General features: G+C 36.5%; 2 protein-coding genes across 4 annotated transcripts in view; one reads left to right on the forward strand and one right to left on the reverse strand.

The window, feature by feature from the left end:
- The window catches only part of NUF2 (NUF2 component of NDC80 kinetochore complex), a 34,137-nt gene extending 23,300 nt beyond the window's left edge, over positions 1 to 10,837 (reverse strand). The window contains exons 1-5 of one of the 2 annotated variants that reach the window (XM_009241461.4): positions 10,699 to 10,837; positions 6,575 to 6,717; positions 5,192 to 5,266; positions 4,453 to 4,529; positions 3,859 to 3,920 (exon numbers count right to left, since the gene is read on the reverse strand). In XM_009241461.4, the coding sequence (XP_009239736.1) occupies positions 3,859 to 3,920; positions 4,453 to 4,529; positions 5,192 to 5,266; positions 6,575 to 6,697 (337 nt within the window). In that variant the 5' untranslated portion in view covers positions 6,698 to 6,717; positions 10,699 to 10,837. Of the gene's footprint in view, positions 1 to 3,858; positions 3,921 to 4,452; positions 4,530 to 5,191; positions 5,267 to 6,574; positions 6,718 to 10,556; positions 10,668 to 10,698 lie in introns of those variants that run through there. The other variant, XM_009241458.4, reaches the window with a different exon arrangement.
- On the forward strand, positions 10,651 to 13,631 carry LOC129049011 (uncharacterized). Of its 2 annotated transcripts, none has more exons than XM_054526296.2 (2): positions 10,651 to 11,142; positions 12,397 to 13,631. In XM_054526296.2, exon 1 carries the CDS (start codon positions 10,651 to 10,653, stop codon positions 11,056 to 11,058), a length of 408 nt encoding a protein of 135 aa, XP_054382271.1. In that variant the 3' UTR covers positions 11,059 to 11,142; positions 12,397 to 13,631. The 2 variants fall into 2 exon arrangements, with proteins under 2 accessions (XP_054382271.1, XP_054382267.1); XM_054526292.2 differs by having other exon boundaries at positions 13,468 to 13,631.
- The last annotated feature ends 2,246 nt before the right edge of the window (positions 13,632 to 15,877 follow it).

Consider the following 15,877-nt stretch of genomic DNA (forward strand, 5'->3'; position numbering starts at 1 on the left):
CAATCACAAGTGTCCTTATAAGAGCAAAGTAGAGAAAGATTGGACTATACACAGAAAATAGAAAGCAATGTGATCATGAAAGTAGAAAGATATTTAAATATGCTATTGGCTTCGAAGACAGAAAGGTCATGAGCTGAGAAATGCAACCCTAGAAGCTAGAAAAGGCAAAGAAACTGACTCTCTCCTAGAGCCATCTGAAGGAGCGCAACCTTAGTAACACCTTGGTTTTGGCCCAGTGAAACCAATTTTGAACTTCTGACCACTAGAACTATAGGAGAATAAATGTATGTTATCTTAAGTCACCAAGTTTGTGGTAATTTATTACAGCCACCATAGTGAACAAATACAGACCATATTCTGGGCCATAAAATAAGTGTGAATACATTTAAACGGATTTGAATGATACAAAGTATATTCTCTGATCACAAAAGAAATAACTTACAAATCAGTAACAGAAAAAATTGTGGGAAAATCCCCAAATATTTGGAAAGCAGACAACACACTTATAAATAACCCATACATGAAAAAAGAAATCAAAAGGGAAATTAGAAAAGATCTTGAACCTAATAAAAATGAAAATACAACATATCAAGGTTTGGGGGATGCAGCTAAAGCAGTGCTAGAGGGAAATTTACAGCAATAAATACCTATATTAGGAAAGAAGAAAGGTATCTAATTAATGGACTCGGCTTACTGCCTTAAAAAAAAATAACTAGAAAAAAAGAGTAAATGAAACCCAAAATAACCATGAAGAAAGAATAAAAATAAGCTCAAAATTCAATAATAATCAAAAACCAGAAATATAGAAAAGTCAATGGAGTCAAAAGCTAGTTCTTTGAAAAGTGATAAGCTGATAACCAGACTGGTTAGGAAAAAAAAGAAAAAAGAAACAAATTATTAATGACAGAAATGATAGAGAAGATGTTATTACCTACCCCAATGACGTTAAAATAATATGGGAATATAATGAACAATTTTATGTTAATAAATTTGCCAACCTAAAAATTCCTTTAAAAAAATAAATCACCAAAGCTCACTCAGGAGTTTTGACAATAAACAACCAGAATAGCCCTTAACCTATTAAAGACATTGAATTCTTAATTTATCCCAGAGAGAAAACTGCAATCCAAGATGGATCCACTGGTAAATTCTACCAAATATTCAAAAAAGAAATAAATAATACAAATTTTATAAAACAATTCCCAAAAATGGAAGCGGGAATCTTTCCAAATGTATTGTATGAGACTGGTATATCCTGATATTCAGATCAGTCACTGCAGTGACATTGCAAAAAAACTACAGAACAATATCCATCGTGAACACAGACAAAAAAACTTAATAAAATATTAGCAAATCAAATCTAGCAATATATTAAAAATATATCATAACCAATCAGGACACATCCTGAATGCAAGGTTGGCTTGATATTCAAAAATCAAATAATGTAATTTGGTAGATTAAAAAAGAGAAAACCCATGATTATCTCACTAGAGGCCAAAAAGGCATTTAATACCCTTCATGATAAAAACTGTCAGTGAAATAAAGTAAAAATTGTACATTCTGATAAAAAACATCTAAGAAAAATCCTACAACTAATACTTAATAATGAAAGACTAAATGGTTTCCCCCTAAGATCAGAAACAAGGTAATGATGACTGCTCTCATCATTTCAATTCAACATTATACTAAAAGTCCTAGCCAGTGCAGAAACGCCAAAAAAAAAAAAAAAAAAAAAGAATAAAAGGCATCTCGATTAGAAAAAAATTTTGTTCTCAAACAAAGATTGAGAATTGTCAATAAGGAAAATCCTAAGGAATCTACAAAAAAAAAATCTACTCAAATAATAAGTGATTTTAACAAAGTCAATATATAAAAATCAATTGTACTTGTCTACACTAACAATGACTAATCAGAAAATTTAATTTACAGAACCACTAAAAATTTGATTTAGGCATAAATTTAACCAAATTTATTATACAAGGCCTGCACTCTGAAATTTATAGAACATCATTATGAGAAATTTAACAGCGTTAATAAATGCAGAGATATAGCATGCATACGGATCAGAAGACCCAATATTATTAAATTGTCAAATATCCCCCAAATGAACAATACATTCAAAGTAATCTCAATCAAAATGGCTTTTTCAGGGGAACAAGGGTAGAAAGTGACAAGCTGGAAATACTAAAATACATATAGAGATGCAAAGGACAAGAATAGCCAAAATAATCTTGAAAAAGATGAAGAAAGAGGAATAACACTGATTTCAAGACTTACTGTAAAGCTAAAGTAATCAAAGTACTGCTTGACATAAAGATAGACATACAGATAATGGAGTAGAATAGCGAGCTCAAAAATAGACACATATAAATATACAGTCAATTAATTTTTAATAGACTTCCTTTTTGAAAGGAGTTTTAAGTTCAAAGTAAATCTAAACAGGAAGTAGATAGTTCCCATATACCTTGGGTCTCCACACATGTACAAACTCCTCTCCACCAACTTCCTTCACCTGAGTGGTATATTTGTTACAACTGATGAACTTGCACTGACACATCATTATCATCCCAAATCCACAGTTTACATTAGAGTTCACTCCTGGTACTGTACATTCTGAGTTTCGACACATGCATAATGACATGTATCTACCATTAGAGTAGCATACAGAGTATTGTTACTGCCCTAACAATCCTTAGTGCTAAAGGGATTCTATTCATCCCTCCCTCACCCCTAACCAGTGGTTTCCACTGATCTTTTCACTGTCTCCACAATATTGCCCTTTCCAGAATGATATATAGCTGTGTAGGCTTTGCAGACTGGCTTCTTTCACTTAATAATATGCATTTAATGTTCCTCTATGTCTTCTCATAGCTTGTTAGCTAATTTCCTTGTAGTGTTGAATAACTTCTATTCTCTAGATGTACTACAGTTTATTCATTCACCTAGGCTACTTTCAAGTTCTGGTAATTATGAATAAAGTTGCACTAAACATCTGTGTGTAAGTTTTTGTGTGAATACAAGCTTTTAATTCATCTGGGTAAATACCAAGGAGCATGACTGCTGGATTGTAAAGTTAAGAGTATGGTTGATGCTGTCCTGTCTATAGTGAGTGAGTTCTCACAAGATCTGGTCACTTAAAAGTGTGTGGCACCTTCCCCCTTGTGCTTTTGCTCGCTCTGGCTATGTGACATGTCTGCTCCCCATTTGCCTTCTGTCATGACTAAGCTTCCAGAGGCCTCCCCAAAAGCAAGCAGATGCCAGCAACATGCTTCCTGTAAAGCCTGCACAACTGTGAGCCAATTAAATCCCTTTTCTTTATAAATTACCCAGTCTCAGGTATTTCTTTATAGCAATGCAAGAATAGCCTAATACACACACCAAATCTCTTAACTTACAATAACTTGATGGATAAATATCAAAGTCGAATTAAAGGACAATTAAAGCTAGAATTTTACATTCTAATATAACATTATGACTATTCTTTTAATGATAAAAGATAATTTCTATATGGTAAATAGTAATTGTTACATTTGATAAATTGGTATGATGAATCCACTATGCAAAATCATACTTACATATTATTTGTACTCATATTCCCAAATTTATAGAACACTTTTTAAATGGAAGGAGTTTTTAAAAAAAAATCAGAAAAACAGCTTTTCTGTGGCTCTCAAAAGGAAAAAAAGAAATCCAACAAGATATTAAAAATTCATACTTAAAAATGGGATATACTTTTTAAAGCCAATTTCCTTGAAGTTGTTTTTTTCTTTTTTCTTTTTTTTTTTTTACATTTACTGATGGAAAGGTGAAATGGTAGATTGAAGCCAGACATTAAAATTGTTTTAAATTCTCACTTACTTGGACATAGAATATCAGCAGTCTCAAAGTCATTCACCCGGCAGATAGGCAAAAATGAGTCCCTTGAAGATGAAGTACAAAAAGATATTGAAAAGTATTTTGCACATTAAATACTAAGCTATAGGATATAAACATCTTATTTTCAGAAAGAGATTTCTGGATATATTTCTTAAGGTCAGTGGACGAAGCCAGAATTCTACTATAATGTATAACCCTATAGCACTGAAATCTATTTTTTCTGTATATTAATCATGTAGTCATGCAATACTAAAGTATAGTTATAGATTCTAATAAATAGTACATAAACTTGGTGACACTAAGACTCTTAAGAACTCAAACCTCTTCACAAAGACGGTAAACAATTTTAGACACAGTATCTTAGAAGTTCAATTGAAAATATGCTGAGAAAGTGGCACAGTCGGAGGCAGTTCTGTTTGGTGGCAGTCTACAATTTTGAAAGTTTGAATGTATATGGCATGAAATGAAGAGGAACATAGTAGGTATTCCTTACCAAAGAAAACCATGTCATTAAGAAAACTTAATGTAATATAAATATGAATGTAGACTAAGACAATAAAATCACTCTTTACTCACAGATGAGTAACTAAATTGCTGAATGGTAAGAAGCCTTCCATTAAATGTGGATACATGACTTCAGAGTTCACTGGCATCTAAATGCAATAAACCACAAAATCAACATTGCACATTGATTAGACAAAATGAGAAAAATCTTCAACCAAGATAAAAATATATTAACTTATTATCATTAAATTAAAAATCTTAATACATATCTTAGTATAAATACAGAGTTTTCATCATTATTAACGCTAGGTTCATACTAGGTGCTTAATAAAGATTTTTAAATGAATTTTAAAAATGGAATAAGGTTAGCATTTACTAAATATCAGGTACTATGCAAATACTTAATTTGCTAAAAGCTCAGTTGCCTCATTTCAATTGTTTCAATCTTACTGCATATCTTCTACTCTAATTTGGGAGTTCTTCCTGAGAAGTGAACAATATGAAGACTTAGCTATTGTTTATTGTAGTCTCTGAAAACAAATCTATAAATCTATAACAACTGCATAGCATCAATGATCTGTGTCATTTAAGTCTTTTACTATGGTTTTCATCTTACTAAAGCTATGGATATAAACCATTATTATGCATAAGATCCCATTGTAAGTGACACTAATTTTATATGTCTTTGAATTTGTTAAAAATAAAGAACTTCCTATCCTAAAAGCCAGTATGCATTGTAAGCAGAATTGCAGCAAAAAAACAAAAACAAAACAAAAAAAAACCCCATAATTTTGCCTCATCTTAAACTCACCATGTAAAAATGTTCCAGTCGAATTCCATATACTATTTGTAAGGCTCTCATGTAGATCATGTGCAAGACTTCAGGCTACAGCAAAAAACAACTTTGAATACTCCGATGCATAACTCTAAAGCTATGTCACTATCGTCATTACCATACAATATTATAATCAATGAAAGCAAAGAAGAAAAAGGCAACAAAATTATTCCATTTCCTTTGAAATATTCCTTAATTTTTCCAAATTTAAAAACACCCTATGATGCTTGGTTTGATCATATATAAGTGGTCAATGGGATCAGCTGTTTAAGAATGAGAGCAAGTATATCCAAATCCAATCCAAGCAACTCACCCACCTTAGGAAATGGAAGAAGAGTTAGTCTTTCAGAACAGGCTGTCAGGCATGTGGCAAAAATAATGGCACATTGAAAATGTGTGTGTGTGTGTGTGTGTGTGTGTGTGTGTGTGTTTTAAAGAACACAGGAAATCTTGTTTGCTGCCATAGATATTAAGGTTTCCTTAGATTTGAAGTTTAAGGGAACCCTTGATCAGGAGGTATAAATGTAATAGGGTTACATAGAATTTTAAAAACCGGATCTTCTAAAACAGCAGTTCCTAAATGCTGGCCTGTGAATCTGTTCTGATCCATATATTAATACAAGTTTATTGGGTGAGCATTAAGATGGGAAATATAGGGAAAATGTGGTAATCTTTTAAGAAAGCTGAATTTACTCAGTTTGAAGACATCAGTTATTCTAAGAGTATTTCTTCCATTTTCAAGAATCAAAGTGGGTAGTGAGATCAGAAAGTTTGAGTTCTACATCATTAAACCAGGTTTTACTGTTATCACTTCAAGTCCAACACAAGAAACTGGAAGGAGACTTTGGGATTTTCTGTGACACATAAATAGTTCATTTTGTATTTAATAACTAAAGATATAAAAAACAATACCTGTCAAAACAAGTCAATTCCCCCTGGGGCATAATGCATGAAAATTAATCTGTAGGCTTCCAAAGAGGATTATTTCTAAGCACTTTTTGTGGCTGAAAACCACTTGGAATAAGTTCCTTCGAGCCCTACCAATAAATGATACTCTCAGACCACCATTCCAATAATAATAATAAAAAATTTAATATACTTTAATATGGTTTAGAAGCTTTTTTTTTTTAAGAAAACGACTATATTAAAGAATTGAATCCTAATGGGAATGTAGAAGTCACCACACATATAAACTTAGTGTTATTTTTAAATTACGCTAGGTGAGAGATTCTCTCTAGATGAAAATGACTGGTCTCCATCAAATAGGAGGTCATATCCCTTTCTTGCCACATGATAGACCTAGTAGCTTACTTTTTCCTTAAATACCATTAACCACATGCAAACATAACCACCTTTTACCTTTGGATTTGGATAAAGATCATTCTTGGTGAGGTTTTTACCATCAGCTCCTGTTAAGATCTTATTGCGAATATGAATCACAATCTCAGCTACATTATATCTGGGGAAAGACAAAGTTTCCATCTTGGAAGTTTCCTGTTAATCTGAAGGAAGAAAAAAAAATTAGAAATACCACATGATCAGTAGTTCTCATTATCCAGAAACTAATAAACATAAGGACAAAATGAACGAGCCAAAGTTGAACTATTCATAGTAGTGTTAACTATCATCAAATATCTTAGTAAGATAAAGACAAGTATTTATATATGTATCCTAAAATTACTTTTATTCTAAGGTGACACAGTTATTTTCTGCTAATTTTCCTAGTGTTGTTCTCTTTTGTAGAAAGAGAACAACACATTTGGGAAGGAGGACTTTGGTTGAATAGGTAGATGAGAAACCACGTGCTTCTCTTTTACATTTGAGGGCCAGGGAGCTTAACAAGACCAATCCTAATAATTAATTCTCAAAGCAAGGCATATAGGCAACATCATCAGCAGAAGCTATATATAAACAACAGTAATATAGGGCATAAAAAATTGTATTCAGTTTTGACATCCTATTCAATACATATATAGTGAGGTGGCTAATAAGGTTGTAGATGCAAATAGAAGAGAGAAAAAAAACTGAGTAAGAATAGATGATATAATTGGCAGGAAATCCTATCACCAGAGTGAGAACTTTAAGAAAACAAAAAACCATTTCTCCTACTGTCTTCATATAGTGACTTATTCCTACCTCTGTCCCCCTAGAGTAGTAGTTCTCTAACTTTATCCCCAAGGGCACATCTGGCAATGGCTGGAGACATTTTTGTTTGTCAGCACAGGAGTGTGGGTGCAACTAGAATCTAGTGGATAAAGACCAGGGATGCTGCCAAACATCATATGAAGTGACCCCCCACAGCAAAGAATTATCCAGTTCAAAAGGTCAATATATGCTGATGTTAAAAAACCTTGTACCTGTAATCTCAGCACTTTGGGAGGCCAAAGCATGTGGATCACTTGAGCCCAGGAGTTTAAGACCAGCCTGGGCAACATGATGAAACCCCATCTCTACAAAACACACAAAAATTAGTCAGGCATGGTGGCCTATGTCTGTAGTCCCAGCTACTTGGGAGGCTGAGGTGGGAGGATCACTTGAGCCTGGGAAGCAGAGGTTGCAGTGAAATGAGATCGCACCACTGCACTCCAGCCTGGGTGACAGAGACCCTGTGTCAAAAAAAAAAAGAAAAGAAAAGAAAGAAAGAAAAGAAAAGAAAACTTGTCCTAGAGCCTTGCATTTACCCCTGTTATAATACTTGTTGCAATGTACTGGAATTATGTTTAAAGAACTCTGACACCACAATGTGAGATTTCCGTAAGCTAGGATCTTTTCATTTTCTTCATATCTCTCTCTGTAACCACAAAAATAGCAGTAGTAACAGCAAGAGGGAAATGAGCAGCAATAGCAGCCACTGCTATTGCTCTCAGCCACTCCCTTAAATACCTGTTGTGTTACCTTCAGATCCCCTACTCTCCAGTGAAGCAAAATGATCTTGGAGACCCAATGTGAATATATTCAATTTTGCAAACAAATTGAAGTGGCCCACAATTCTGAGAATCTATTTCTTTAGGCTCCTAATTTTTTTAGAATTTTAGGGTTAAAAAGGGGAGCTTTGGCAACTTGCCTAACCTCTAATAAATGGAAGCCATTCTAAGCAACAATTAACAAATAACTTCCCAGTTCAACTTGAACATGTGACAACATCACAGAATTCACTCTCAATGCAACTTTTTCCCACTTTATTATGGTTCCAAATTAAATAACTCTTCCTCATAGTGTGTGGAAATATGTTTTGTTGTAATTTTACCTCCTGGTCCTATGTACGGTCACTGCAACTAAATAGAATATATTAATCTCTGTTTACATGACGCCATTTTCAAAAACATGAAGAAAGCTATTATACCTCTGCTAAGCCCTCCCTTTTTTAAAATAAGCATAATTTCTTTATGTATGGCTATATGTAACTTTAAAATACTCCTTATATGACGTTGTTTTAGAAACTACCAGCTTATTCATCTTCCTCTAACACAATTTTGTAAATATCTTCTTAAAATGTAGTGCCCAAACTGAACACGACACTCCAGATATGGTCGGTCTAGGACACAGTATTAATGGCCTCTGCTGTAGCACTTACTGATCAACTGAAACTCCAAGAACTTCATCGTGACCGTCTTGTATCAAGACGGCTTCTCCCTGTTCTTTCTTCCCCCCTTTTCCTCTCTTTTTTTTGGTCACATCTGCTGTGTCACTTGTGTTCTTGTTGTATAAACTGATTATTTGAACCTTAAGCATGGATTTGTACTTTCTGCCATTAAATTTCATGATTGCAAGCTTTCCTTTTAGAGCTAGGACCTTTTGTCTATTTTTTTTCTATGAGGCAGGGTCTCAGTTTGTCACCCAGGCTGGAGTGCAGTGTGGCACAATCACAGCTCACTGCAGCCTCGACCTCCCAGGCTCAAGCTATCCTCCTGCCTCAGTCTCCCAAGTAGCCAGGACTACAGCAGGCACACACCACCACGCCCTGTTAATTTGTGTGTGTGTGGAGATGGGGTCTCACTATGTTGCCCAGTCTGGTCTTGAACTTCTGGGCTCAAGTGATCCTCCCACCTCAACTTCCCAAAGTGCTGGGATACAAGCATGAGCCACCTTGCCAGGCCACAGAGCTAGGATCTTTTGGAATCCAGATTCTGATGCATCACATATTAGATGTTCCCTTCAGCATAAATATGCATTCTACATTTTCATCTAAGTCACAGACTTAAAAACTGTTCATAAAAGGACTGGACCAAAGAAAGACTTCAGAAAAAGTCACTTTTCCAAAAAAGCTGCATCTGAATTAGAGAGTATTGCAATAGAAAGCGTAGGTGTAAAGTATCTTCATAATTATTATCACTCGTTCCTCTCTTCTCTAATGTTTGGCACTCTGCTATCAGATTAATCCTTATAAAAACACTTAATGCATCATATAATATTTGTATGCAAATACTTCAGTTATTCACCTTACCCACCACATCAAATTCAAATTTTTCTGCTAGGCTTCTAACCCTTTAATAATTGAATGAAATTTCTGCTCCAAGTTAGTCTTCTAACTTCCCCAAACTTCCAGTATTTCCTTTTGGAACCTCCTCCAATATCCAAATTCTATCATTCTTTCGAAGCACAATTTCAGTTACAATTTATTCATTAACGAGAGATGGAGAAAGACACTTTCCAACTACATAGTTTGAGCTCCTAGGTGGGATAGAGTATATAAATGACTTAATATATATGCAGTAATACTCTGTCTAACGAGTAGCAGAGATTAACTGCTAATTACTTCTCTAGTTTCTCATTTATTTGCAGCACCACGATGCTGAGCAGAATGAGTAGTTAGTAGTACTCTGTTAAATTTTACACACTTCGTTTTGTTAAAATAAACTATTTGTGGACATCACAGTTCCACGAGGCAGAGATTAAACAAAAATAAACAGAAATGGCTCCCAACTTCAATGAATTAAGTAAAACGTTCCTTGAACTTTTAAAGGGGAAAAAAATGATCGCTTTACGCATGCGTAGTGCTATATATATATATATATATATATATGCTGCTCTCTTCCTTTGAATTTTGGATTAGGTGTGATATTTTTGCCTTTTCATTCATGGTTTTGGATTTGGTTAAGAAACGTTTGACAACGCAGATGTGTAAAAAGCTGACAAGCATCTGCAGCCTAATAAGCCACATTACCACTACCTTTCCAAAAATCACACACAAATGTATGCCTAAATTGAACAACTTCAGCTCAAGCTCGTCTTCTTCGGTTTATGCTGCACCAGAAAACACCCGTTAGTTTAGTAGGAACTGAGCTCTGGTTGTTTCTGGGGCTAAAATCAAATAAAAAGTAACGATGGGCCCGCCCCTTACCTCCCAGGCTCTGGTTTCTCCCGTCTCCTCCCACCGCTGGGCACGACGAAAACACTGCCAGGCCCAGCGTCCCGACACCTGCCCGCGCCTTGGGATGGAGAAGGCGTCCGCAGACTTCCTTCCTCCGTCCTCTCGCGCTCACCTACAGTGCCGGCCGCCGACAGGAAGACGGCGAGTTCGGGGAGAAGCTACAAGCAAAGTCAAAAATCAGCAAACGTCAACCGTTGTCACTTTTCAAACTTGCCGCCTCCTACTGGAAGTCCCGCCCCATTCCGCCAAGCCCGAGTCCAACCGCGACGGATGCCGGTTGGGCTCAAGAGACGCCAGGCCGGTGGGGCTGGAGTTGTCATGGAAGGGGCAGGGCACAGGGCGGAACCATTGCTCGCGGAGCTGGCGTCGAGTCGGAACCTCGGACTGTAGGAAGTGGGAGCACCGCGGTTTCGGGGGAGAGACCGGGGTTGAGCGTCTAGCGCAGCTCAGCGTGACTTCCGCCAGCGTTTAGAGCGTTTTCGGGGTCCGAGTTGAAGAGCAAAACCAAGTGAAGGAAACTTCACTAAGTTCAGGTGACAAGGGAAGAAGTACAGAGGTAATTTATAGAATTCCAGAGTAAAAATAACTTGTTGAACATTGATTATGTGCCGGGTTTTGTTAGATGCTTGTAAGCATCATCTCATTTAGACTTCATTAAAGGGGAGAAAAGGGAGAGTGGAGAGATACTATCATCCCCTCGGGTGAGGGCTCTGAATCAGAGAATGCAGTTCTCTGCGCACAGTAGTTGACAAGTATCATAGCTTGGATACGAACACACATCCTCTGACTCTGTGCTCATAAGCACCACTTCAAGAGGTGGAAGGAACATAACAGTTCATCTGGTCAAATCCTCTCGCTTTTACAGATATGAAAACTGGACTCAGAGAGAAGTGATTTGTTAGAAGTTATACAGTAAGTGGGACTGTAAAGTAGAAACCAGGTCTCCTGATTTTAGCTTCTCCCTCTTCAATCAGTGCTTTCCCCTCTGAACTGTTTCCCAAACTTGCACATTCCTGAGTGAGTTGCATTCTTCAGATAAGGGGCCCTGAAATCTGTATTTTTTTTACATGGTATTTGTTTGTTTGTTTTGGCAAGAGTGGAAACACTGCCTTTAATACAAGTTAGGAAGCCATGGCAGGCCTAGTTGTCAGGGGAGAAAGCCATTAAGTTTTGTTGAGGTTTGGGACACGAGAAGACGTAATAGGACTTATATCTGGTCACAGAGTAGAGCATCATCTGGTGACAGTCGTGTGTTGGATAGGGAGCCTGAACTGAATTATGTGAAAAAAAGTGCTAGAAAGGTTGTATTGAATGTAGACAAAAATTCCGGTGCTTTGTCCTGTCCTGAAGGACTAAACCTATTGATAGTGAAGTCTATACCAATTCTAAATAAAAATACATTTCATATCATTAGTTCAGGGCTGTGTGTCTTTCCTTTCAATGTCTATTTACTGATGTAAGTCTCAAAGTCGGAATCTAGTAAGACTCAAAAGGAGGTTAAGAAAATAGATTTTAAAAAAATATTAGAGTCAGTGAGGAAAGCAGAAAAAAGAGACCTGTCTCATTGACACTTGCCAAATCAAATTGATTACTGATACGTGCATAACTTCCACCAAATCATATGTCCTTAGAGGCAGGGAAGGGAACCATAGCATAGTGACTGAGAGCACATCTCTACGGTCAAAGGGAGTTGGATTGAAATCCCTGATTACACCATTTACTACCTAGGTGGACTTAGGTGAGCTATTTAACCTAACTGAGCTCGTTTCTGCATCTTTAAAATAGGGTGACAGTTTTATCTGCTTTATAGGGTATCGTGAAGATTAAGTGAATTAGTTCCTGTAGAGTGCTTAATTAAGTGCCTGGCAAAATTGTGAGTACTTGAAAAGTATTAGCTGTTATTTTGACTATTATTATTTATACATGGTCCCTAGGAAAATACCTTGCAAGTGGCAAGTGCTCAACAAATGTCTAAATTGTTGTTGAGGATCTAGAAAAAAAAACAAGCGATTTATGTGAAAGCCAAGATTAGAATGGACCATGGAGAAAGAGAAAAATGAGGCAAAGGAAGAAAAGAGCAAGACAACCATTTTGTTGTATCGACAATAAATGTTGTTTATTTGGGGGTTAATATTACTGTTGATGTGATAAATTGAGTTATATTAGAAGTAAATTATTTATTTAAAAAATGAGTGTTTATTCAAATTACCTTAATTAGAAGGTTAAATCTGACTTTTTAAAACTTTTAGTTGCCTGATTCTGGTCAGTGTAAGGTAGAAGGTGGAACATCAGAATTCTCACCCTAGACATTAGTCTAAGAGTTTTGTTATCACCCATAAAAACACAGACTATTGCAGAAAACTTTAGTATTCTTTCTGATTGTAGCATCATAATTTTATACCTTCACATGTGCTACATTTGCCCTACTATTTCATTTTCCCTGTCAGCCCTCCTGCTAATACCTCCCTTCACAGCCTAGACTGCATGATTTATCAGCATCCAAACTTCCTGTGTCTGATGCCTCTGACTCAGGTGCCTGTCAAAATCTTATCCCTGAATCTTGTCTATAAATCCTTAGCTGGAAACACTGGAGAAAATGACACAAAGTGACATATGACAGATTGTCAGTCTCCATCTTCAGCTCTTTCCCTGACTCCTGACAATCCTTTATCATCAGTAATTTTCCTGTCCTGTAACTTTCAGTGATTTCTCACAAACTTTATCCTTTCTTCATTCCTCTTCCCAACCTAAATTCCCCTCTTTAATAGAAAGTGACCAGAGTGGTCTTAAGGTGTGTTTCAAGCACATAACACATTCGTATGCATCTGCAATTTGTTGTGTCTATTGCCTTTCTAATTTTAATTTCATGTTCCTTTTCTAGACTGCACTTTAAATTCTGGATGACAGACCTATCAGGACTGAGTGGACCTTTGAGTGACAAGATGGGGGTGCTCCAAAGAGAACATGGCAGCCTGCAGCTAGGACTTTAATGCAAGTGGTGATGCTGTGATATCTAGTGCTTTAAAAAAATCTCTTTTTTTAAGTGACAGGGTTTCCAAATTGTTATTTCTACTTTGTTTAACAGATCAATAGGGACAAAAAGTTGATTCACTTGGTCTAATGTGGTAGGAATAGGTGAAATACTAAGACTGGGTCCTACACTCTACTTGCCATCAGGCACCCATTCTTATGAATAGAGATTCCATAGGGACCACACACAATCCCAGTACTTTTTTCCCAGTTAATTGAGAAAATTAAAGCCATCATACAATATATAACTTCCTCCCTCTCCACTTCTGTCAATGCCACATATATCCACCTGTCTTATTTGTCTGTCTCAGAAAATGAAATGTACTTCCTCCACCAATGTATGACCACTGTTTCTTGTTCTAGAGCTCTCTTCTGCATTTGGTATCATTGATCAAACCCTCCTTGAAACTCGTTTTGCATTTCTCCCATCTTTTTCTACCTGTCTCATGCTTCTTGGGGGTCTTTTTTTCTCTGCCTACCCATTAAATAGTATTTCCCAAAGTTCCAACCTTGAGTTGTTTTCTGTCTGTATCTTCCCTGTGAGCACTGTCCACTCATTGTTTTAACCTATTTGCTCATGGATTCTAAAACTACTGCTATTCTTGACCTCTTCCTTGAAGTTCAGACTTTTGGGAGGCTCACAAGCCGTTCAAACTCTAATTTGTCCTTTGCTTTCATTTGCACTCCCAATTCTATCTCATCTCACTGCTTTCAGCTGTAACTACTACCACCCCCACCTACACTACCAAATCCATCTTGTAAGTAGCAGCCAGAATGACCAGTCTCAAATGTAAATCTATTTCACTTGCCTCCTTAAATTTCTAATCTTCCTCTGCAGTCACCTTCAAGATAGTCCAACTCCGTGGCCTGGTGTGCTAGGGTCTTCATTATCTTGCCACTGTTTTCCTTCCCAGTCTTGTTTCCCTTTCCAGTACCATCTCCCATCCTACCCACTTCGCATTCATGAGGCTGCTTTCCACCTGAGACCTTTTGCATTCTTGTTGACTTTGTCTGGACTGTCTTTATTTTCTTTGGCTGACTCTTCCTTATCTTTACTAATTTTTTAGGGCTCTTCCAAGAAGCCTTTCCTTATTCCATAGTCTGAGTTAGTTGACTTTTCTCTCTGCTTTCTTGACATCTGTGGATTCATTCAGAAAATATTCATTGAACCCTTATTTTGTGCCAGACACTGAGCTAGATACTAGAAATACAATAATGAACAAGCAAATATGGCAATAACCAATCTAATAATTTCCTGACAGAATTTACATTCTCATAGGGAAAAAAGAAAAAAAAAAAAAAGCAGTTCAGTCTTATTGGCTCCATGCTTGAGAATAGCTAGGAATTGAAAGGGTAAAAGAGAAGTATTCTAGATAGAGGCTAACAATGTTTATGAAGAAGAACACAGTCTAGGAACTGAGAGATTCTAGACAGGGGTGGAGAGGTAAACAGGGACCAGATCATGAAGAACATTAGTGATGATGTCACAAAGTTTGGACTGCTTCTTAAGGCTAATAGTAACTTTGAATGGTTTCAACATGATTAGGTTAGTATTTAGATGATGAATCGCTACTCTGAGAAAAAGAACTCAAAGGGTGGCAATACCAGCAAGAAGGAAACCAGTTAGGAGATAATTGTAGTAATCCAGGGAAAGAAAGAGGGCAGTTTATACTGGGGCATTGCCAGTATGGATAGAAATAGATCTCAGAAGAATTTTAGGAAGTAGAAGTGAAAAAACTTGGTGACTGAATTGTGAGGGCAGAAGTGGGAGAAATCAAGGATAGAGTTTCTTAAACAAGCTTTAGTGAAGACAGGGACTACCCTATTTGCTGTCATGTATCCACAGCTTAGCACAAATCTTTATACGCTGGAGATGCTTGATAAGTACGAATGAAATTTTCTGGCTTGAGTACCCAGATAAATGGGATGCCAGTCTCTGATTTAGGTAACACAGAGGCAGAGTCACTTGGGAGGTAACTGGTGATTCAGTTTTAAACATGTCTAGCTCAACATGCCTTTGAAACATACACATGACAATGTCCAGATACACAGCAATTGGATGAATGATTCTGAAACTCAAAAAGAGAGGTCTGAGATGGATTCTTTGCATACTTAAAAAAATAAAAGTTTATGTTATATTGAAATGATCTGTTTTGTGCCTGTCTCCACTATTACACAGGGCTGGTTCTTAATGACCTTCGATGTTCTAACACCTAACACCATGCCTGGTACAAACTGCACACCCAATTAGTGTTTGTTGT

Source organism: Pongo abelii, chromosome 1 (assembly GCF_028885655.2).
Source record: "Pongo abelii isolate AG06213 chromosome 1, NHGRI_mPonAbe1-v2.0_pri, whole genome shotgun sequence".
Classification (NCBI taxonomy): Eukaryota; Metazoa; Chordata; class Mammalia; order Primates; family Hominidae; genus Pongo; species Pongo abelii.

Coding starts and splice junctions, on each gene's coding strand:
- LOC129049011 (XM_054526296.2), top strand. CDS start 10,651: ATGGAGAAGGCGTCCGCAGACTTCCTTCCTCCGTCCTCTCGCGCTCAC.